Below are 25,002 nucleotides of genomic sequence, written 5' to 3'. Positions count from 1 at the left end.
TGGAGAGATGGAGAGAGTAATGAACCTGGAGAGATGGAGAGAGTAATGAACCTGGAGAGAAAGAGAAAGTAATGAACCTGGAGAGATGGAGAGAGTACTGAACCTGGAGAGATGGAGAGAGTAATGAACCTGGAGAGAGTAATGAACCTGGAGAGATGGAGAGAGTAATGAACCTGGAGAGAGTAATGAACCTGGAGAGATGGAGAGCGTAATGAACCTGGAGAGAGTAATGAACCTGGAGAGAGTAATTAACCTGGAGAGATGGAGAGAGTAATGAACCTGGAGAGAGTAATGAACCTGGAGAGATGGAGAGAGTAATGAACCTGGAGAGAGTAATGAACCTGGAGAGATGGAGAGAGTAATGAACCTGGAGAGATGGAGAGAGTAATGAACCTGGAGAGATGGAGAGAGTAATGAACCTGGAGAGATGGAGAGAGTAATGAACCTGGAGAGATGGAGAGAGTAATGAACCTGGAGAGATGGGGAGAGTAATGAACCTGGAGAGATGGAGAGAGAAATGAACCTGGAGAGATGGAGAGAGTAATGAACCTGGAGAGAAAGAGAAAGTAATGAACCTGGAGAGATGGAGAGAGTAATGAACCTGGAGAGATGGGGAGAGTAATGAACCTGGAGAGATGGAGAGAGAAATCAACCTGGAGAGATGGAGAGAGTAATGAACCTGGAGAGAGTAATGAACCTGGAGAGAGTAATTAACATGGAGAGATGGAGAGAGTAATGAACCTGGAGAGATGGAGAGAGTAATGAACCTGGAGAGAAAGAGAAAGTAATGAACCTGGAGAGATGGAGAGAGTACTGAACCTGGAGAGATGGAGAGAGTAATGAACCTGGAGAGAGTAATGAACCTGGAGAGATGGAGAGAGTAATGAACCTGGAGAGAGTAATGAACCTGGAGAGATGGAGAGCGTAATGAACCTGGAGAGAGTAATGAACCTGGAGAGAGTAATTAACCTGGAGAGATGGAGAGAGTAATGAACCTGGAGAGAGTAATGAACCTGGAGAGATGGAGAGAGTAATGAACCTGGAGAGAGTAATGAACCTGGAGAGATGGAGAGAGTAATGAACCTGGAGAGATGGAGAGAGTAATGAACCTGGAGAGATGGAGAGAGTAATGAACCTGGAGAGATGGAGAGAGTAATGAACCTGGAGAGATGGAGAGAGTAATGAACCTGGAGAGATGCGGAGAGTAATGAACCTGGAGAGATGGAGAGAGAAATGAACCTGGAGAGATGGAGAGAGTAATGAACCTGGAGAGAGTAATGAACCTGGAGAGAGTAATGAACCTGGAGAGATGGAGAGAGTAATGAACCTGGAGAGAGTAATGAACCTGGAGAGATGGAGAGAGTAATGGACCTGGAGAGAGTAATGAACCTGGAGAGATGGAGAGAGTAATGAACCTGGAGAGATGGAGAGTGTAATGAACCTGGAGAGATGGAGAGAGTAATGAACCTGGAGAGAGTAATGAACCTGGAGAGATGGAGAGAGTAATGAACCTGGAGAGACGGAGAGAGTAATGAACCTGGAGAGATGGAGAGAGTAATGAACCTGGAGAGATGGAGAGAGTAATGAACCTGGAGAGATGGAGAGAGTAATGAACCTGGAGAGAGTAATGACCCTGGAGAGATGGAGAGAGTAATAAACCTGGAGAGAGTAATGAACCTGGAGAGATGGAGAGAGTAATGAACCTGGAGAGAGTAATGAACCTGGAGAGATGGAGAGAGTAATGAACCTGGAGAGATGGAGAGAGTAATGAACCTGGAGAGAGTAATGAACCTGGAGAGATGGAGAGAGTAATGAAGCTGGAGAGATGGAGAGAGTAATGAACCTGGAGAGATGGAGAGAGTAATGAACCTGGAGAGATGGAGAGAGTAATGAACCTGGAGAGATGGAGAGAGTAATGAACCTGGAGAGATGGAGAGAGTAATGAACCTGGAGAGATGGAGAGAGTAATGAACCTGGAGAGAGTAATGAACCTGGAGAGATGGAGAGAGTAATGAACCTGGAGAGAGTAATGAACCTGGAGAGATGGAGAGAGTAATGAACCTGGAGAGACGGAGAGAGTAATGAACCTGGAGAGATGGAGAGAGTAATGAACATGGAGAGACGGGACAATCTAACCTAATGAACACATACTGCACTGTTACAAGTGTTCCGTCTTTTGTATGATACACAGAGAAAGTAATATTAGGAGACAGTTACACAGGGAAATTCATCTCTCTCTCTCCCAACAGCACCTGGAGCGGCTTCTTCCCCCTGTCTGACTGAAAATACAGAGGGAGAACTTTGATATTAGCTCAAACACCTGTAAGCGAAATGTCCTTTTGTAAAAGGAACGTCAGCTCCATACCTTACACAAGGTCTCCCATTGGCATCTGGAGCTCCTGCCTCTGCCTCTCTGATCATAGAGTGGGAAACGTTTTGTAATTAACGCTCAAACGTCACTGTTATATATGCTGAGATGTTGCACAGTAATGGATGGAATGTGTTATGCAGTTACGATCAGAAATAAATGACGGAGAGATGCTACTCATTGTGAAATGGTCACATTTAATGAACAACCTCTCATTGTATATATATCTATAAAAATAACCCAGGTACAGGTTACAAGAATCTAAAGCTAATACATACATTATTAAATAATAAATGTTTTTCATTTTAAAGATACATATCATAGTTTTTACAAAATATGATCGTGGAGAATTAAGCCATTCTGAATGTCTGAAAAAAAAACAACTTGGGGCTCTATTCAATCCGCATCGCGGAACTTCAGCTTTACAGGCTGATTGACATTTAAAGGCAATGTTCCCACTTTAGCGGAGACTGCATTAACGGTAAACGCTGCACATGTCGGCTCAATCGGAAATTACCTTTAAATTTCTATCGCAAAATCTATAATGCTTCAGCTTTTGAAGAGAGCCCCAAAATCCTATAAACACAGAACCAGTCAACACTTAGGCCACACCTACTCATTCCAGGGTTCTAGAACACCTACTCATTCCAGGGTTCTAGAACACCTACTCATTCCAGGGTTCTAGAACACCTACTCATTCAAGGGTTTTTCTTTATTTTTACTTTTTTCTAGATTGTAGAATAATAGTGAAGACATCAAAATGATGAAATAGCATATGTAGTAAAAATAAGTGTTAAACAAATCAAAACATATTTTATATTTGAGATTCTTCAAAGTAGCCACCCTTTGCTTTTTTGACAGCTTTGCAAACTCTTGGCATTCTCTCAACCATTTTCATGAGGTAGTCACCTGGAATGTATTTCAATTAACATGTGTGCCCTGTTAAAAGTTAATTTGTGGAATTTATTTCCTTCTTAATGTCTTTGATTCAATCAGTTGTGTTGTGACAAGGTAGGGTGGTATACAGAAGATAGCCCTATTTGGTAAAATACCAAGTCCATATTATGGCTAGAACAGATCAAATAAGCAAAGAGAAACGACAGTCCATCATTACTTTAAGAAATTAAGGTCAGTGAATGCGGAATATTTCAAGAACTTTGAAAAGTTTCTTCAATTGCAGTCGCAAAAACCATCAAGCGCTATGATGAAACTGGCTCTCATGAGGACCGCCACAGGAAAGGAAGACCCAGAGTTACCTCTGCTGCAGAGGATACGTTCATTAGAGTTAACTGCACCTCAGATTGTAGCCTAAATAAATGCTTCACGGAGTTCAAGTAACAGACACATCTCAGAAACTCACTGTTCAGAGACTGTGTGAATCAGGTCTTCATGGTAGAATTGCTGCAAAGAAATCACTACTTCAAGGACACCAATAAGAAGAAGAGAATTGATTGAGCCAAAAAAACACGGGAAATGGACATTAGACCGGTGGAAATCTGTCCTTTGGTCTGATGAGTCCAAATTGGAGATTTTTGGTGAACGGATGATCTCTGCATGTGTGGTTACCACAGTGAAGCATGGAAGAGGAGGTGTGAATCTGTGGGGAGTGCTTTGCTGGTGACACTGTCAGTGATTTATTTAGAATTCAAGGCACACTTAACCAGAATGGCTACCACAGCATTCTGCAGCAATACGCCATCCCATCTGGTTTGCACTTACTGGAACAAAAAAAAATGGTTTCAACAGGACAAGGACCCAACACACCTCCTGGCTGTGTAAGGGCTATTTGACCAAGAAGGAGAGTGATGGAGTGCTGCATCAGATGACATGGACTCCACAATCACCCAATCCAAACCCAATTGAGATGGTTTGGGATGAGTTGGACCTCAGAGTGAAGGAAAAGCAGCCAACAAGTGCTAAGCATATGTGGGAACTACTTCAAGACTGTTGGAAAATCATTCCAGGTGAAGCTGTTTGAGAGAATGCCAAGAGTGTGCAAAGCTGTCATCTAGGCAAAGGGTGGCTATGTGAAGAATCTCAAATCTAAAATACAGTGGCTTTGGAAAGTATTCAGACCCCTTGAATTTTTTAACATTTTGTTATGTTAGTCTTACTCAAAAATGTATTTAAAAAAAAAATATCCTCACACATATGACAAAGCAAAAACAGGTTTTAAAAAATGCTTTCTAATTAAAAAAACAATAATGAAATATTACATTTATATAAGAATTCAGACCCTTTACTCAGTACTTTGTTGAAACACATTTGGCAGTGATTAGAACCTTGAGTCTTCTTGGGACGCTACAAGCTTGGTACACCTGTATTTGGGGAGTTTCTCCCATTCTTCGCAGATCCTCTCAAGCTATGTCAGGTTGGATGGGGAGCGTCGCTGCACAGCTATTTTCAGATCTCTCCAGAGATATTCGATTGGGTTCAAGTCCGGGCTCTAGCTGGGCCACTCAAGGACATTCAGAGACTTGTCCCGAAGCCACTCCTGCATTGTCTTGGCTGTGTTCTTAGGGTCATTTCCCTGTTGGAAGGTGAACCTTTGCCCCAGTCTGAGGTGCTGAGCGCTCTGGAACAGGTTTTCATCAAGGATCTCTGTACTTTGCTTCGTTCAGCTTTGCCTCAAACCCTGACTAGTATCCCAATCCCTGCTGCTGAAAAACATCCCCACAGCATGATGCTGCCACCACCATGCTTCGGGATGGTGCCAAGTTTCCTCCAGACGTGACGATTTGTATTCAGGCCAAAAAGATCAATATTGGTTTCATCAGACCAGAGCATCTTGTTTCTCATGGTCTGAGAGACATTAGGTGCCTTTTGGCAAACTCCAACCAGGCTGTCCTGTGCCTTTTACTGAGGAGTGGCATCTGTCTGGCCACTGTACCATAAAGGCCTGATTGGTGGAGTTCTGCAGAGATAGTTGTCCTTCTGGAAGGTTGTCCCATCTCCACAGAAGAACTCTGGATGTCTGTCAGAGTGACCATTGGGATCTTGGTCACCTACCTGACCAATGCCCTTCTCCCCTGATTGCTCAGTTTGGCAGGGCAGCCAGCTCTAGGAAGAGTCTTGGTGGTTCCAATCTCAAGGATGATCAATGGAAACAGGATGCACCTGAGCTCAATTTCAAATCTCATAGCAAAGGGTCTGAATACTTATGTAAATAAGGTATTTCTGTTTTTAAAGTTTATTGTTATTTATTATTAATTTAAAAAATATATATATTTAATAAATGTGCAAACATTTCTAAAAACTTGTTTTTGCTTTGTCTTAATTGGATATTGTGATGTCATCATGGGGTATTGTGATGTCATCATGGGGTATTGTGATGTCATCATGGGGTATTGTGTAGATTGCTGAGGATTTTTATTTATTTGATTTAAAATATAGCTGTAACGCAACCAAATGTGGAAAAGTAATAGGGTCTGAATTCTTTCTGTAGGCACTGTATATTTTCCTTTCCTTTTTTGGATACTACATGATTCCATATGTGTTATTTCAGAGTTTTGATGTGGTCACTTTTATTGTACAATGTAGAAAATGGTGAAAATAAAGAAAAACCCTTGAATGAGTAGGTGTGTCCAAACTGTTGACTGGTTCTGTATGACAGAGCACAACAATAATAATTGTGATATTAAATGTCTATTTAATGTCAAAGGCAACCTCATGTGTTTTACACAGAGCGTTATTCCTCTGGAGGACTGACGCCTAATGTATGGAGCCTTGTGTAAGAGCTCTGAGGTCCCAAAATATGGATCTCTACTGTATTTCCTCAATGGAAAAACCTCAATCCATAGTGTTTTTACAGCTAAACTCTCTTGGTGATCACTGAGTGAAGCAGAACGCAAAACAAACCAATAACAGATAAAGAATGCTTATTCAGGATTTCTCCAAAGTGTTAGTTAGTTCTCTGTTTTGTTGTGAAAATTTCTTGTCGGTCGGTCAGATGCAGATTCCTGGAGTTACCAAATACTCCGGGTTCCATCCTTTCTACACAGGCACAGGCTTCAGGAAGCTAAGGATTGTGGGAAAACTTCTCCAAGACAAGTCTTTGGCATGACGAGTTAGCTGTATGTCAAAGAAAGGATCTTGGGATCTTTACAAGTGTCTCAAATATCACTGGATAATGAATACAATTGTTTACAAAAATCAATTAAAACCTAAATAAAAGATGGAGAATGAAATCAGTCTGTTGTGCTGCCCAGCAGAAGTCTCATCAGTCTCAGATCCACAAAGCTTCTCTGGAGACAGTTCTGTTTCTGTGTTGGAGTCCGTGGTAATCAATCAATCAATCAATGATATCTGTATCTGTGTAGCTCTGTAGCTTTGCTGTCTGTTAGTACCTGTTGTTGTTGTTGTTGTTGTTGTTGTTGTTGTTGTTGTTGTTGTTGTTGTTGTTGTTGTTGTTGTTGTTGTTGTTGTTGTTGTTGTTGTTGTTGTTGTTGTTGGAGTAGTTGTTGATGCTTGTTTTTTTTGTATCTTTTTAACTTTGACTTCATAATCTCTCTTTATTTTCTACTTAACGTTGTGTGAAACTTGAATTAAATGATCAATGTAGGATGTCCATTAACATGTGCAGAGAAATAGAAGACTCTCCTTAATTTCTTCCACAGGAATTAAACATTTACATCTGAGAGAGAGAGAGAGAGAGAGAGAGTGTGACAGAGAGAGTGACAGAGAGAGAGAGAGAGTGACAGAGAGAGTGACAGAGAGAGAGAGGGAGTGACAGAGACAGAGAGAGAGTGACAGAGAGAGAGTGACAGAGAGAGAGAGAGAGAGAGAGAGAGTGACAGAGGGAGAGAGTGACACAGAGAGAGAGAGAGAGAGAGAGAGAGAGAGAGGGAGAGAGAGAGAGACAGAGAGAGAGAGTGACAGAGAGAGAGAGTGACAGAGAGAGTGACACAGAGAGAGAGAGAGAGAGAGAGAGAGAGAGAGAGAGAGAGAGAGAGAACAAACAGAGTTAGAAACTGAGGAACAGCATACACAATGAAATCATTTCAGCGTCTCTTGAAAAAAACATCTGTCTGGAAGTTTGGATTCAAACTAACAGGGGTGTTCCAGAATGGACTTCAGACATTAGTAATCTACCTGTAGGCACCAGACAGGTCAGAATGGACCTCAGACATTAGTAATCTACCTGTAGGCACCAGACAGGTCAGAATGGACCTCAGACATTAGTAATCTACCTGTAGGCACCAGACAGGTCAGAATGGACCTCAGACATTAGTAATCTACCTGTAGGCACCAGACAGGTCAGAATGGACCTCAGACATTAGTAATCTACCTGTAGGCACCAGACAGGTCAGAATGGACCTCAGACATTAGTAATCTACCTGTAGGCACCAGACAGGTCAGAATGGACCTCAGACATTAGTAATCTACCTGTAGGCACCAGACAGGTCAGAATGGACCTCAGACATTAGTAATCTACCTGTAGGCACCAGACAGGTCAGAATGGACCTCAGACATTAGTAATCTACCTGTAGGCACCAGACAGGTCAGAATGGACCTCAGACATTAGTAATCTACCTGTAGGCACCAGACAGGTCAGAATGGACCTCAGACATTAGTAATCTACCTGCAGGCACCAGACAGGTCCGAATGGACCTCAGACATTAGTAATCTACCTGTAGGCACCAGACAGGTCAGAATGGACCTCAGACATTAGTAATCTACCTGTAGGCACCAGACAGGTCAGAATGGACCTCAGACATTAGTAATCTACCTGTAGGCACCAGACAGGTCAGAATGGACCTCAGACATTAGTAATCTACCTGCAGGCACCAGACAGGTCCGAATGGACCTCAGACATTAGTAATCTACCTGTAGGCACCAGACAGGTCAGAATGGACCTCAGACATTAGTAATCTACCTGTAGGCACCAGACAGGTCAGAATGGACCTCAGATATTAGTAATCTACCTGTAGGCACCAGACAGGTCAGAATGGACCTCAGACATTAGTAATCTACCTGTAGGCACCAGACAGGTCAGAATGGACCTCAGACATTAGTAATCTACCTGTAGGCACCAGACAGGTCAGAATGGACCTCAGACATTAGTAATCTACCTGTAGGCACCAGACAGGTCAGAATGGACCTCAGACATTAGTAATCTACCTGTAGGCACCAGACAGGTCAGAATGGACCTCAGACATTAGTAATCTACCTGTAGGCACCAGACAGGTCAGAATGGACCTCAGACATTAGTAATCTACCTGTAGGCACCAGACAGGTCAGAATGGACTTCAGACATTAGTAATCTACCTGTAGGCACCAGACAGGTCAGAATGGACTTCAGACATTAGTAATCTACCTGTAGGCACCAGACAGGTCAGAATGGACCTCAGACATTAGTAATCTACCTGTAGGCACCAGACAGGTCAGAATGGACCTCAGACATTAGTAATCTACCTGTAGGCACCAGACATGTCAGAATGGACCTCAGACATTAGTAATCTACCTGTAGGCACCAGACAGGTCAGAATGGACCTCAGACATTAGTAATCTACCTGTAGGCACCAGCTTGGATAAAGTCAAGGACAGGATGTCTGCACTGGCAGACAGAGGCCCTACTATCTCCTCCATACTATCTACACTATATTATCTCCTCTACAATCTAAACTATCTCCTCTATAGTCTATACAATCCCCTCCATACTATCTCCTCTACAATCTATACTATCTCCTCTATATTCTATACTATCTCCTCCATACTATCTCCACTACATTATCTCCTCTACAATCTATACTATCTCCTCTATATTATATACTATCTCCTCCATACTATCTCCACTACATTATATCCTCTACACTCTATGCCATCCCCTCTATATTCTATACTATCTCCTCCATACTATCTCCTCTACAATCTATACTATCTCCTCTATATTCTATACTATCTCCTCCATACTATCTACACTATATTATCTCCTCTACAATCTATACTATCTCCTCACTCCTCTATACTATCTCCACTATATTATCTCCCCTACAATCTATACTATCTCCTCTATGTTATATACTATCTCCTCCATACTATCTCCACTATATTATATCCTCTCTCCTCTCCTCTTCACTATCTCCTCTCTCCTCTTCACTATCTCCTCTCTCCTCTCTCCTCTCTCCTCTATACTCTCTCCTCTCTCCTCTACACTATATCCTCTGTCCTCTCTACTATCTCCCCTCTCGTCTTTACGCTCTCCTCTCCTCTCTCCTCTTCACTATCTTCTCTCTCCTCTATACTATCTCCTCTCTACTCTTCACTATCTCCTCTCTCATCTCTCCACTTTACTACCTCCTCTCTCCTCTATCTCCCCTCTCCTCTTCACTATCTCCTCTCTCCACTTTACTCTCTCCTCTCTCCTCTTTACTCTCTCCCCTCTCCACTTTACTATCTCCTCTCTCCTCTATACTATCTCCTCTCTCCTCCATACTATCTCTCCTCAATTCTATCTCCTCTCTCCTCTATACTATCTCTCCTCAATTCAATCTCCTCTCTCCTCTATACTATCTCCTCTCTCCTCTATACTATCTCCTCTCTCCACATTACTATCTCCTCTCTCCTCTATACTATCTCCTCTATACTATCTCCTCTCTCCTCTTTGCTATCTCCTCTCTCCTCTATACTATCTCCTCTCTCCTCTATACTATCTCCTCTCTCCTCTCTACTCTCTCCTCTTCACTCTGTCCTACCTACTCTTTACTATCTCCTCTTTCTTCCTCCCTAACCTGGTACTGTCTCTCCTCTCCTCTCCTCTCCTCTCCTCTCCTCTCCTCTCCTCTCCTCTCCTCTCCTCTCCTCTCCTCTCCTCTCCTCTCCTCTCCTCTCCTCTCTCCCTACTTTCCGCTTTCCTTTCTCTTCTCTTCTCTGCCCTCTTTCCTATCTTCTCTCCTAACCGGGTGATATCTCTCCTCTCTCTTACTCCTCTCTCCTATCTTCTTTCTTCTCCCTCCTCTCTCCTATTGCCTCTCATCTCTCTCCTCTTTCCTTTCGCCTCTCTCCTCTATACTATCTCCTCTCTCCTCTCTCCTCCATCCTCTCTCCTCTCCTGTTGCTATCGCTCCTCTCTCTCCTCTCCAATCTCTCCGCTCTCTACTCTCTTCTCTCTCTCTTCTCCTCTTCCTCCTGTTCTGTTTGGTTCACAGTAATCTCATAACACGCATGTTAAGTGTTTTGGTTTCACCACATGAGGTCCAGCATTAGAGCCCCTGGCAGCAGACAGCAGTATAATGTATATTAGTTAGGATGTATACTCACCAAATTAGGGCCCCTAGCAGCAGATAGCAGGAGTACCAGAGGAGGGGTGAGAGGAGGGTTGAGGAAGCACCACCCACTGGGACGCCCGCCCTATGGGGCTCTGCTGAGGGAGGGGCTGCGGAAGGGGTGGTGTCTGGAAGACAGCCAATAAGACACAGCAAGTTAGAGACACAACCAATAAAAATAACAGGAATCACACAGGTCCAATCAGAGGATGGTAGAAGGCTGCCAGGACATGTCAGAACACGTTGTAAGTGTTGAAGCAATGCAGTACATAATTGACCATGTATGCATTGTGTTATAGCCCCTCCTCTAAGAGAACGCTGTAGGCTGTTTGAGAATCTGTCTACGTTGTAGAAGCGAGGGAAATGGCTACAGTAGTATAACATCTCGTACAGCATGTAGGCTTTGTGGTGCTCATGTGAATTCCCTTTCTTTTTTTCTGGCTGACTTCTCACTAGTCACATTACACCTGTCAACATGTTACAAGCAGGACGGATGAACATTCACTAGTTCATAGCATCATCAACTGAGACCGAATGAATTGTAATCTGCAAGAACAATCAATTACACAAGTTGTTCCAACTGGAAGTCAATTTGTAGTGATGTCCTATTCATGCCAATGGAAAGGATATGGTCACATTGTGATACTGTTTTCATCATCACACACACACACACACACACACACACACACAAACACACACACACACACACACACACACATACACACACACATACACACACACACACACACACACACACACACACATCAATACTTTAAATGTGTATGTATAAAACCTGTGCCCGTGGATTTTTTTTTTTATGTGGTAATTGGACAGTGCAGTTAGATTAACAAGAAGTTAAGCTGTCAGCAGATATAAGACACTTATATGTACCTACATGTTTAACATGTTTATATAAATATTAGAATTTATTTGAATTGTGTGCCCTGCAGTTTCCCTGGAAGTTGTCCCGCTAGCAGGAGCCCGATCCTTAACCTTTCTTGGGTAGGGGGCAGTATTTTTCATGTCCGGATGTAAAGCGTGCCCAAAGTAAACTGCCTGTTACTCAGGCCCAGAAGCTAGGATATGCATAATTGGTAGATTTGGATAGAAAACACTCACGTTTCTAAAACTGTTAAAATTATGTCTGTGAGTATAACAGAACTGATATGGCAGGCGAAACCCCGAGGGCAACCCCCCCCAAAGAAATTCAGCATAACACTGATTTCAATGGCTGTCACTTTTATTATAAGGCGAAATCCTCCCAGATTGTAGTTCCCAGGGCTTCCACTAGATGTCAACAGCCTTTAGAAAGACGATTCTCCATCTCAAATTGTATCGTTTATTTACGTATTTGAGTACCTAAGGTTTGATTATAAACGTGGTTTGACTTGTTTGGAAAAGTTTATTAGTAATGTTTGGGTTTTATTTTGTATGCATTTTGATGGAGGGAAACTGGGTGGATTATTGACTGAAGAAGATCATCAAAGGTAAGGCATTTATTATATCGCTATTTCTGACTTTCGTGGTGCATCTGCCTGGTTGAAATATGTTTTTCATGCTTTTGTATGCGGGGCGCTGTCCTCAGATAATCGCATGGTATGCTTTCGCCGTAAAGCCTTTTTGAAATCTTACACAGCGGCTGGATTAACAAGAAGTTAAGCTTTATTTTGATGTTTTACACTTGGGATTTTATGAAAGTTAAATATTTATAATTCTGCAGTTTGAGTTTCGCGCTCTGCAATTTCACCGGATGTTACCGTTTCACCTGCCCATAAGAAGTTAAGAAGTTATGACACACATCAACATTCATCCCAGACACCCAGGACCCACTCCAATTTGCAGACTGCCCCAACAGATCCATAAACGACGCAATCTCAATTGCACTCCACACTGCCTTCACCCACCTAGATAAGAGAGATACCTACGTGAGAATGCTGTTCATTGACTACAGCTCAGAGTTCAAACCAATGTCCCCTCCAAGTTCAGGACCCTGGGACTGAAAACTTACCACTCTAAAGTTTCCAAAACTGTCAAAAATATTGTCTGTGAGTATAACAGAACTGATATTGCAGGCGAAAACCTGAGGAAAATCCAACCAGGTAGTGCTGTTTTTCCTGAAACCTCTCTGTTCCATTGCCTGCCTTCACTACATTTAAAGGAATATCAACCAGATTCCCTTTTCCGCTTCCACATGTTGTGAACTGTCTTTAGACATAGTTTCAGGCTTTTATTTAAAAAAATGAGTGAGAAAGATCACATTGCGTCATTGTATGGCTAGGTGCTAGCAGAGTTTTGCATGCGCAACAGTTTGGAGCAGACATTTCTCTCTCTCTCCTATTGAAGAAGCTACAGTCCGGTTGAAATATTGTGGATTACATATTGTAAAAACAACCTGAGGATTGATTATAAAAAACGTTTGACATGTTTCTACGAACTCTACGGATTCTATTTGGAATTCTTGTCTGCCCGGTTGTGACCGCTCGAGCCTGTGGATTTCTGAACATAACGCGCCAACCAAATGGAGGTATTTTGGATATAAAAATAAAAATAATCTTTATGGAACAAATATTATTTTGTTTGCACTATCTTTATAGTGCAAACATCCGAAGATCATCAAAGGTAAGCAATTCATTTGATTGCTTTTCTGACTTTCGTGACCAATATACTTGGCTGCTAGCTGTTTGTAATATTTTGTCTACTGAGAGAGATGTTCTTACATAAATGCTTGTTATGCTTTTGCCGAATAGCTTTTTTGAAATCTGACACGCCAGGTGGATTAACAACAAGCTAAACTGTGTTTTGCTATATTGCACTTGTGATTTCATGAAATGAAATATTTTTAGTAATTTAATTTGAATTTGGCGCTCTGCAATTCAGCGGATGTTGATGAAACTGATCCCGCTAACGGGACGGGTGCATCAAGAAGTTTATTTCTAAATCGTAATTATTTTGCCACTATGGCCTATTTATTGCCTTACCTCCCTAATCTTACTACATTTACACACACTGTATATAGATTTTTATTTTGTGTTATTGACTGTACGTTTGCTTATTCCATGTGTAACTCTGTGTTGTTGTTTTTGTCACACTGCTTTGCTTTATCTTGGCCAGGTCACAGTTGTAAATGAGATATTGTTCTCAACTTGCCTACCTGGTAAAATGAAGGTGAAATAAAGTTAAAATAAAAAATTCATACTACCAGCTACACTGAGATACAGCCAGATACACTGAGATGCAGCACGCTACACTGAGATACAGCCAGCTACACTGAGATACAGCCAGCTACACTGAGATGAAACCAGCTACACTAAGATACAGCCAGCTACACTGAGATACAGCCAGCTACACTGAGATACAGCCAGTTACACTGAGATGAAACCAGCTACACTGAGATACAGCCAGCTACACTGAGCTACACTGAGATACTTGCTTCATCTGCACTTCTATCACACCAGTGTTAATTTGCTAAATTTGCTAAATACTATGGCCTATTTATTGCCTAACCTCCTAACCTCCTAACCCTAACCCTAACCCTAACCTCCTAACCCTAACCCTAACCCTAACCTCCTAACCCTAACCCTAACCCTAACCCTAACCTCCTAACCCTAACCCTAACCCTAACCTCCTTACCCTAACCCTAACCCTAACCTCCTAACCCTAACCCTAACCCTAACCCTAACCCTAACCTCCTAACCCTAACCCTAATCCTAACCCTAACCCTAACCCTAACCTCCTAACCCTAACCCTAACCCTAACCTCCTAACCCTAACCTCCTAACCCTAACCCTAACCTCCTAACCTCCTAACCCTAACCTCCTAACCCTAACCCTAACCTCCTAACCCTAACCCTAACCCTAACCCTAACCCTAACCCTAACCTCCTTACCCCATTTGCACACACTGTATTTAGATTTTTCTATTGTGTTATTGAATGTACGTTTGTTTATCACATGTGTAAATCTGTGTTGTTGTTTTTGTTGCACTGCTTTGCTTTATCTTGGCCAGGTCGCAGTTGTAAATGAGAACTAGGTGAGAAAGGTGAAATGAGAAAGGTAAAATAAAAAAATTAAAGAATAAAAGAATCTCAAATATAAAGTATATTTTGAGTTGTTTAACACTTTTTTGGTTACTACATGATTCCATGATTTATTTCATAGTTTTGATGTCTTCACTATTATTCTACGATGTAGAAAATAGTAAAAATAAAGAAAAACCCTGGAATGAGTAGGTGTGTCCACACTTTTGACTGGTGTTGTATATGTGAACAGTGTGTGTATTGGTGTGTGCCTGTACGTGTGTGTGTGTTAGTGTGTGTGTGTGTGTAAGGAAGAAGTTGCAGTACATCGGATGTCCAGCAGGGAGCAGTAGAGAACTGAGCTGGATCTCCATTGTTAGAGAATTTCAAAATCCCATTAGAATCAACCCAGTAGCCTAAAGGGCATACCCAAATCTAACTGCCCTGAAGCAAGGATATGCATATTATTGGTACCATTTGAAACACTTTGAAGTTTGTGGAAATGTGAATTGAATTTAGGAGAATTTAACAAAAGAGATCTGGTAGAAGAAAATACACACAAAAAAACAGTGTTTTCTTACCGCCATCTTTGAAATGGAAGAGAAAACAGCCATTACTCTGGCTGAAATTCTGATAGTGTCCACAAGATGGCAGCAGTGTATGTGCAAAATGTCAGATGGATAACTTGGAGTATAACCGATTCTCAAGACTTTTAGTGTGAAGTCACCAGGTACATTTGGGCAAATCGTGAAAAAGACAGTCGTGTTCATATTCAATTTGTCTGCAAGAATATCGTCATATTTGTATACTTGGACTTTGATTTAGCTTTTCCAAGTATTAGTAGCCATATTATAAGTTCAACATTTCCAAAAACACCAGTTTTCATAACTTCATAACTCTGAATTTTTTGTCCAAAATGAAAAGCCATGCAGTCGTACAAGGTTAGTACCTACATTTTACGATATATACATGGTTTCCGAATACTCCTGTAAAGCCCTGCTCATTTGCCATCTAGCTAGTTTTGTTTGACCCGATTGGTGCTCATTTGACAAAGACACTGTAGTTTAAGTGATGGCTGCCCGCGTCATCGGAGTGCCATGAAGGCGTCGCTCTCTGACCAAATATGGTGTCCTATAGGATATACTACACCCCTAATGAAATCGTGGAGTCTTGTTACCTTCTAGGATCTCTGAGGAATAGATACGAATGTGATTTGACTCCTTCAAACAACATTTAGGGTGAGATTTCCACAGATTCCTTTCTTTGCAAATTGAGTGGAAATACAACATCGATCATGCATGCTATATGGACCTTTTTAGGATATGAAAAATTATTTTATCTAACAAAACGACACTTCATGTTATCTCTGGGACCCTTTGGATTATAAATCAGAGCAAGATTTAAGAATGTAATTACACATTTCACCTTCAGAGGTGAATTTATGAAATCTATCGCATTGGAAAAAGTGTTTTGTTGTTAGGAGCTCACCTCAAACAATACTATGGCATTTTTTCACAATAATTGCTACTGTAAATTGGACAGTGCAGCTGATATAAGACACTTTGGAATGGAGTCTGAACCTGTTTCTCTCCGTACCTGTCACTCTTCGCACCTGTCTCTGTCTGTACCGGTCTGTCTGCACCTGTTGCTGTCCCTATGGCTCCTGGTCAAATGTACTGCACTTAGGGTTAGTGTTAGAGTAGATATAGGGTTAGGGGTCAGGGGTGAGTAGGTACCGAGGAGGGGCTCCTGCTCGGTGGTGGAGGGGATCTGTTTGGGTTAGGGTTGGGGTCAGGGTTGGGGTCAGGGTTGGGGTACATACCGAGGAGCAGCTCCTGCTTGGTGGTGGAGGGGATCTGTTGGGGTTAGGGTTTGGGTTAGGTTTGGGGTTAGGCTTCAGGTACGTACCGAGGAGCGGTTCCTGCTCGGTGGTGGAGGGGATCTGTTTGGGTTCATCAATCCAGGGGGTGGCGTGTACCGCGACGCTCCAGTCACTCCAGGTGCCGATCTCCATGTCCTTAGCCGCCACCTGGATGATGTACTCCTTCCCTGCGTACGCATCCGTTATGGTGTGGGCCGTACTGTCAGACAACTCCACCTGAAACACACCAATCAGAGAGAAGCACCATCCGTTATGGTGTGGGCCGTACTGTCTGACAACTCCACCTGAAACACACCAATCAGAGAGACGCACCAAAATGGATGCCCTTTAATTAAAAGCATCTAGTTAATCAGAGAGAATCTACAGTACCTCTCATTGTCTACTGGGGTGTCACTTCCTTTAGACAATCCAGTCATCACTGTCTGTGATAACCCTTTTTCAAAGCTCCTTTTACACTGAGAGAAAGCTCCTATTACAATGAGAAAAAGCTCCTATTGCATTGAAAAAGCTTCTATAACACTGAGAGAAAGCTCCTAGTACACTGAGAGAAAGCTCCTATTACATTGAGAAAGTGCTTTCTAAACTGAGAGAAAGCTCCTATAATACTGAGAGAAAGCTCCTATTACATTGAGAAAGCTCATATAACAATAAAAGAAAGCTCATATAACACGGAGAGAAAGCTCCTATAACACTGAGAGAAAGCTCCTATTACATTGAGAATGCGCTTTCTAAAGATAGATATTTCCTATTACTTTCTGAAAACTCCTATAACACTGAGAGAAAGCTCCTATTACACTGAAAGAAAGCTCACATTACACTGAGAGATAGTTCCTATTACTTTCTGAAAACTCCTATAACACTGAGAGAAAGCTCCTATTACATTAAGAAAGCTCCTATAACACTGAGAGAAAGCTCATATTACACTGAGAGAAAGCTCTTTGTAAACTGTGAGAAAGCTCCTATAGCAATGAGAGAAAGCTCCTTTAACACTGAGAGAAAGTTCCTATCACAATGAGAATCTCCTAAAACAAAGAGAGAAAGCTCCTATTTATGGAGAGAAAGCTAATTGTACACTGAGAGACAGATACTATTACACTGAGAGAAAGCTCCTACAACACCGAGTGAAAGATTCTATAACACTTAACGAAAGCTCCTATTACGCTGAGAGATAGTTCCTATTGCTTTCTGAAAACTCCTATAACACTGAGAGAAAGCTCCTATTACATTAAGAAAGCTTCTATTACACTGAGAGACAGCTCCTATAACACTGAGAGAAAGCTCCTATTATTCTGAGAGAAATCTCCTATAACACTGAGAGAAAGCTCCTATTACCCTGAGGGAAACCTCCTATAACACTGAGAGAAAATTCCTATCACAATGAGAAATCTCCTACAACAAAGATGCTCCTATTTTACGGAGAGAAAGCTAATTGTACACTGAGAGACATATACTATTACACTGAGAGAAAGCTCTTTGTAAACTGAGAGAAAGCTCCTATTACTCTGAGATAAAGCTCCTATAACTCTGAGAGAAAGCTCCAATTACACTGAGAGGGCGTTCCTATTACTTTCTGAAAACTCCTATAACACTGAGAGAAAGCTCCTACAACACTGAGTGAAAGCTCCTGTTACTCTTGTAGATAGCTCCTATTACACTGAGAGATAGTTCCTATTACTTTCTGAAAACTCCTATAACACTGAGCGAAAGCTCCTATTACATTAAGAAAGCTCCTATTACACTGAGAGAAAGCTCCTATAACACTTAGAGAAAGCTCCTATTACACTGAGAGAACACTCCTATAACACTGAAAGAAAGCTCTTATAACACTGAGAGAAAGCTCCTATAACACTGAGCAAAAGCTCCTATTACACTGATAGAAAGCTCCTATTACACTGAGAGACAGATCCTATTACACTGAGAGAAAGCTACTATTACATTGAGAGAAAGCTCCTATTACATTGAGAAAGCTCTTATTACATTGAGAAAGCTCCTATAGCAATGAGAGAAAGCTCCTTTAACACTGAGATACATTTCCTATCACAATGAGAAATCTCCTACAACGAAGATTGAAAGCTCCTATTTTACGGAGAGAAAGCTAATTGTACACTGAGAGACAGAAACTATTACACTGAGAGAAAGCTCTTTGTAAACTGAGAGAAAGCTCCTATTACTCTGAGAGAAAGCTCCTATAACACTAAGAGAAAGCTCCTATAACACTGAGAGAGAGTTCCTATTAAATTGAGAAAGCTCCTATTACACTGAGAGAAAGCTCCCATTGCTTTGAGAAAGCTCATATAACACTGAGAGAAAGCTCCTTTAACACTGTTAGAAAGCTCCTATAATTTTGAGAAAGCACCTATTTTATGGAGAAAAGCTAATTGTACAATGAGAGACAGATACTATTACACTGAGAGAAAGCTCTTTGTAAACTGAGTGAAAGCTCCTATAACACTGAGAGAAAGCTCCTATTACACAGAGAGAAAGCTCCTATAACACTGAGAGAAATCTCCTATTACACTGAGAATAAGATCCTATAAGACTAAGAGAACATTCCAATTACACTGAGAGAAACTCATATAACACTGAGAGAAAGCTCCTATAACACTGAGAAAAAGCTCCTTTAACACTGAGAAAGCTCATATTATATTGAGAAATCTCCAACTACATTGAGAAAGCTTTTATAACACTGAGAAAAAGCTCTTGATACATTGAGAAAGCTCCTATAACACTGAAAGAAAGCTCTTGTAACATTGAAAAAGCTCCTATTACACCGAGGGAAAGGTCCTATTACTTTGAGAAAGGCTGTAAGGCTGATAGAAAGCTCCTATCTGGCTGAGAGAAAGCTCTTCAGAGAACAACACGGTTTTACATCCATGTGTCCTCTCAGAGACACCCCCCAACATCCCCTGTGTCCTCTCAGTGATACCCCCCAACACCCCCTGTGTCCTCTCAGAGATACCCCCCCAACACCTCAATGTCTCTTCTCACCACCACCTCTCAGAGATAACCCCCAACACCCCCTGTGTCCTCTCAGAGATATCCCCAACTCCCTCTGTGTCCTCTCAGAGATATCCCCCAACTCCCTCTTTTTTCTCTCAGAGATATCCCCCAACTCCCTCTGTGTCCTCTCAGAGGTTCCCCCCAACACCCCCTGTGTCCTCTCAGAGATTCCCCCCAACACCCCCTGTGTCCTCTCAGAGATACCCCCCAACACCCCCTGTGTCCTCTCAGAGATATCCCCCAACTCCCTCTGTCCTCTCATAGATACCCCCAACACCCCCTGTGTCCTCTCAGAGACACCCCCAACACCCCCTGTGCCCTCTCAGAGATACCCCCCAACACCCCCTGTGTCCTCTCAGAGATACTCCCCAACACCCCCTGTGTCCTCTCAGAGATACCCCCCAACACCCCCTGTGTCCTCTCAGAGATACCCCCCAACACCCCCTGTGTCCTCTCAGAGATACCCCCCAATACCTCAATGTCTCTTCTCACCACCACCTCTCAGAGATACCCCCAACACCCCTTGTGTCCTCTCAGAGATACCCCCCAACACCCCCTGTGCCCTCTCAGAGATACCCCCCAACACCCCCTGTGTCCTCTCAGAGATACCCCCAACACCCCCTGTGTCCTCTCAGAGATACCCCCCAACACCCCCTGTGTCCTCTCAGAGATACCCCCCAACACCCCCTGTGTCCTCTCAGAGATACCCCCCAACACCCCCTGTGTCCTCTCAGAGATACCCCCCAACACCCCCTGTGTCCTCTCAGAGATACCCCCCAACACCCCCTGTGTCCTCTCAGAGATACCCCCCAACACCCCCTGTGTCCTCTCAGAGATACCCCCCAACACCCCCTGTGTCCTCTCAGAGATACCCCCCAACACCCCCTGTGTCCTCTCAGAGATACCCCCCAACACCCCCTGTGTCCTCTCAGAGACACCCCCCAACACTTTGGTGAATGGAGAATAATGATCAAATACAGCTTTGTTTGGCTCCTACATTTACATTTTAATGGAACTGTCTTCTTCGTAATTGGTCGTGAGTGTTGCTCACATCCCCTGAGACTGGCAGTCTCAGAGCCAAAAAGAGAGAGGGCTTTCATTTCAATTCAACCATGCCTGCATCCCAAATGCCTTTACAGTATTGTACAGTACTTCTAACCATAGGCCCGTTTCATATCCACCATATCTATCACCCAATATTCTAACCACAGATACAATACCATATATAACACCATATCATTATAATCATAGAGACAATACTATATATACCTTCATTATAACCACAGAGACAATACCAGTATATAAAACTACCTATACTCTACCAAAACTACCTATACTCTACCTAAACTAACTATACTCTACCTAAACTAACTATACTCTACCTAAACTACCAATACTCTACCTAAACTACCAATACTCTACCTAAACTCCCTATGCTCTGCTTCAACTCCCTATGCTCTGCTTCAACTCCCTATACTCTGCCTCAACTCCCTATACTCTGCCTCAACTAACTATACTCTGCCTCAACTCCCTATACTCTGCCTCAACTCCCTATACTCTGCCTCAACTCCCTATACTCTGCCTCAACTCCCTATGCTCTGCCTCAACTCCCTATGCTCTGCCTCAACTCCCTATACTCTGCCTCAACTCCCTATACTCTGCCTCAACTCCATGCACTCTACCTAAACTACCTATACTCTGCCTCAACTACCTATACTCTGCCTCAACTCCCTATGCTCTGCCTAAACTACCTAAACTCTACCTAAACTCTATATAAACTACCTAAACTCTACCTAAACTACCTATACTCTACCTAAACTCTATCTAAACTACCTAAACTCTATCTAAACTACCTAAATTCTACCTAAACTCTATCTAAACTGCCTCAACTCCCTATACTCTGCCTCAACTCCCTATGTTCTACCAACTACATGCACAGTGCCTTGCAAAAGTATTTATCCCCCTTGGCATTTTTCCTATTTTGTTGTATTACAACCTGAAATTGATATTTATCTGGATTTCATGTAATGGACATAGATAAAATTGTCCAAATTGGTGAAATGAAATGAAAAAAAGTACTGTTTAAAAAAACAAGAGAAGTGGTACGTGGATATGTTTTCACCCCCTTTACTATGAAGCCCCTAAATAAGATCTGGTGCAACCAATTATCTTCATAAGTCACATCATTTGTTAGATTGCACACAGGTGGACTTTATTTAAGTGTCACATGATCTCAGTATATATATATACCTGTTCTGAAAGGCTCCAGAGTCTGCAACACCACTAAGTAAGGGGCACCACCAAGCAAGCGGCACCATGAAGACCAAGGAGCTCTACAAACAGGTCAGGGACAAAGTTGTGGAGAAGTACAGATCAGGGTTGGGTTATAAAAACATATATGAAACTTTGAACATCCCACGGAGCACCATTAAATCCATTATTAAAAAATGGAAAGAATATGGCACCACAACAAACCTGCCAAGAGAGGGCCGACCACCAACACTCACAGGCAGGGAAGGAGGGCAACAACGAGACCAAAGATTACCCTGAATTAGCTGCAAAGCTCCACAGAAGAGATTGGACTATCTGTCCATGGGACCACTTTGAGCCGTATACTCCATAGAGCTGGGCTTTACGGGAGAGTGGCCAGAGAAAAACCATTGTGGCCAGAAACAAATAAGCAAACCACATTTGGTGTTCGCCAAAATGCGTGTGGGAGACTCCCCAAACATATGGAAGAAGGTACTCTGGTCAGATTAGACTAAAATTTAGCTTTTTGTCCATCAAGGAAAATGCTATGTCTGGCACAAACCCAACACCTCTCATCACCCTGAGAACACCATCTCCACAGTGAAGCATGGTGGTGGCAGCATCATGTGTGGGGATGTTTTTCATCGTCAGGGACTGGGAAACTGGTCAGAATTGAAGGAATGATGGATGGCGTAAAAGGAACAAGGCGTACAAGGTGGCGTACAAGGAAATGTTTCAGACTTCCAGAGATTTGAGACTGGGCCGGAGGTTCACCTTCCAGCAGGACAATGACCCTAAGCATACTGCTAATGCAACACTTGAGTGGTTTAAGGGGAAACATTTAAATGTCTTGGAATGGCCTAGTCAAATCCCAGGCCTCAATCCATTTGAGAATCTGGGTTATGACTTAAAGATGGCTGTACACCAGCGGAACCAATCCAACTTGAAGGAGCTGGAGCAGTTTTGCTTTGAAGAATGGGCAAAAATCCCAGTGGCTAGATGTTCCAAGCTTATAGAGACATACCCCAAGAGACTTGCAGCTGTAATTGCTGCAAAAGGTGGCTCTACAAAGTATTGACTTAAGTTGGGTGAATAGTTATGCACGCTCAAGTTTTCTGTTTTTTTTGTGTCTTATTTCTTGTTTGGTTCACAATGAAAACTGTTTTGCATCTTCAAAGTGGTAGGCATGCTGTGTAAATCAAATGATACAAACTCCCCAAAAAATCTATTTTAATTCCAGGTTGTAAGGCAACAAAATAGGAAAAATACCAAGGGGGTGAATACGATCACAAGCCATTATACTCCACCTAAACTACCTATACTCTACCTAAACTACCTATACTCTCCCTAAACTACCTATACTCTCCCTATACTCTCCCTAAACTAACAATACTCTCCCTATACTCCACCTAAACTACCTATACTCTCCCTATACTCCACCTAAACTACCTATACTCTCCCTATACTCCACCGAAACTACCTATACTCTCCCTAAATTAAATAAACTACCTATACCTAATACATGAACTACCCTCTACGTCAGGACTATGGGTTCGATTCCTGGGGCCACCCATATGTAAAATGGTTGACTGATTACTGTAAGTCGCTTTGGATCAAATCCTCTGCTAAAATCACATGTATAAAGTCTACTGCCCCAGTGAAGACAGACAAAGACGTGGCTATTATATTGAATGTAATAATGTCTGTCTAAACACAGCTAGAGATTTGAGATAGAGCAGCATTAAATTAAGACAGACAGATAAGTGGCTATTATATTGAATGTAATAATGTCTGTATAATAGTCAAATGCCTTTTCAAACTCTGTGCTCGTGATTCAACACTGACCAGCAGCACATCAGGATACTTCCAATACTTGGGCCGAGTACAGGGCCATGGAAAGCAAAAGTGCACTTGCATGGTTCCATTTAGGCCTATGTATTAATCACTTACAATGTGTTGCAGTTCAAAGTTCTAACTACACACAGTTCCAACTACACACAGTTCCAACTACACACAGTTCCAACTACACACAGTTCCAACTACACACAGTTCCAACTACACACAGTTCAAACTACACACAGTTCCAACTACACACAGTTCCAACTACACACAGTTCCAACTACACACAGTTCCAACTACACACAGTTCCAACTACACACAGTTCCAACTACACACAGTTCAAACTACACACAGTTCCAACTACACACAGTTCCAACTACACACAGTTCCAACTACACACAGTTCCAACTACACACAGTTCCAACTACACACAGTTCAAACTACACACAGACAACTGAACATCTAAACACCTGACCCCTGAACACCTAAACACCTGAACAGCTGAACAGCTAAACAGCTGAACAGCTAAACAGCTGAACCCCTGAACCCCTGAACACCTGAACACCTGAACACCTGAACACCTGAACAGCTAAACCCCTGAACACCTGAATAGCTGAACCCCTGAACACCTGAATAGCTGAACCCCTGAACACCTGAATAGCTGAACCCCTGAACACCTGAATAGCTGAACACCTGAACACCTGAATAGCTGAACACCTGAACACCTGAATAGCTGAACCCCTGAACACCTGAATAGCTGAACCCCTGAACACCTGAATAGCTGAACACCTGAACCCCTGAACACCTGAACAGCTGAACACCTGAACAGTTGAACACATGAACCCCTGAACATCTATCTCCTCTAGTCTGCTGTGAGGAGGGAAGTGTCTGGTTGTTGGAGGGAGAGAGAGAGAGATACAAATTGTATCTAGTCACCATTGCCCTAGAACAAACAAAACACTAGACACACCTCGACCCTAAACATCAGCTCCACAGGTATATTCCACAAAGCTATGAACGAGATGAGAGACAAGGCAAGAAGGGCCTTCTACACCATTAAAAGGAACATAAAATGTGACATCCCATTTATGATCTAACAATACTATAAGCAGGTATAGGACCCATTTCCCTCTATGGTTGTGAGGTCTGGGGTCCACTTTGGGAGAAACACCTAATTGAAACTCTACATGCAGAATTCATATGTATTATGTGTATTTTGAAAAACCCCAAATAATGTATGCAGAGGAGAATTAGGCCGATACCCGCTAATTATCAAAATCCAGAAAAGAGCCGTTAAATTCTACAACCACCTAAAAGGAAGCGATTCTCAGAACCTTCCATAACAAAGCCATCACATACAGAGAGATGAACCTGGAGAAGAGTCCC

At 42.4% G+C, this 25,002-nt stretch overlaps 1 protein-coding gene across 3 annotated transcripts in view; it reads right to left on the bottom strand.

The window, feature by feature from the left end:
* Nucleotides 1-2,545: 2,545 nt before the first annotated feature.
* Nucleotides 2,546-25,002, bottom strand: part of cntfr (ciliary neurotrophic factor receptor) — a 538,142-nt gene continuing 515,685 nt past the window's right edge. For all 3 annotated transcript variants that reach the window (XM_036936729.2, XM_090191542.1, XM_090191543.1), the window contains exons 7-10: nucleotides 16,554-16,743; nucleotides 10,628-10,760; nucleotides 3,059-7,001; nucleotides 2,546-2,980 (exon numbers count right to left, since the gene is read on the bottom strand). In XM_036936729.2, coding sequence (XP_036792624.2) covers nucleotide 7,001; nucleotides 10,628-10,760; nucleotides 16,554-16,743 — 324 coding nt within the window. In that variant the 3' untranslated portion in view covers nucleotides 2,546-2,980; nucleotides 3,059-7,000. The remainder of the gene's footprint in view (nucleotides 2,981-3,058; nucleotides 7,002-10,627; nucleotides 10,761-16,553; nucleotides 16,744-25,002) is intronic.

Source organism: Oncorhynchus mykiss, chromosome 12 (genome assembly GCF_057628025.1).
Source record: "Oncorhynchus mykiss isolate SJ-2025 chromosome 12, ASM5762802v1, whole genome shotgun sequence".
NCBI classification, from domain to species: Eukaryota; Metazoa; Chordata; class Actinopteri; order Salmoniformes; family Salmonidae; genus Oncorhynchus; species Oncorhynchus mykiss.
Note: the sequence above shows the minus strand (reverse complement) of the source record. Positions and strands in the feature narration are given on the sequence as shown.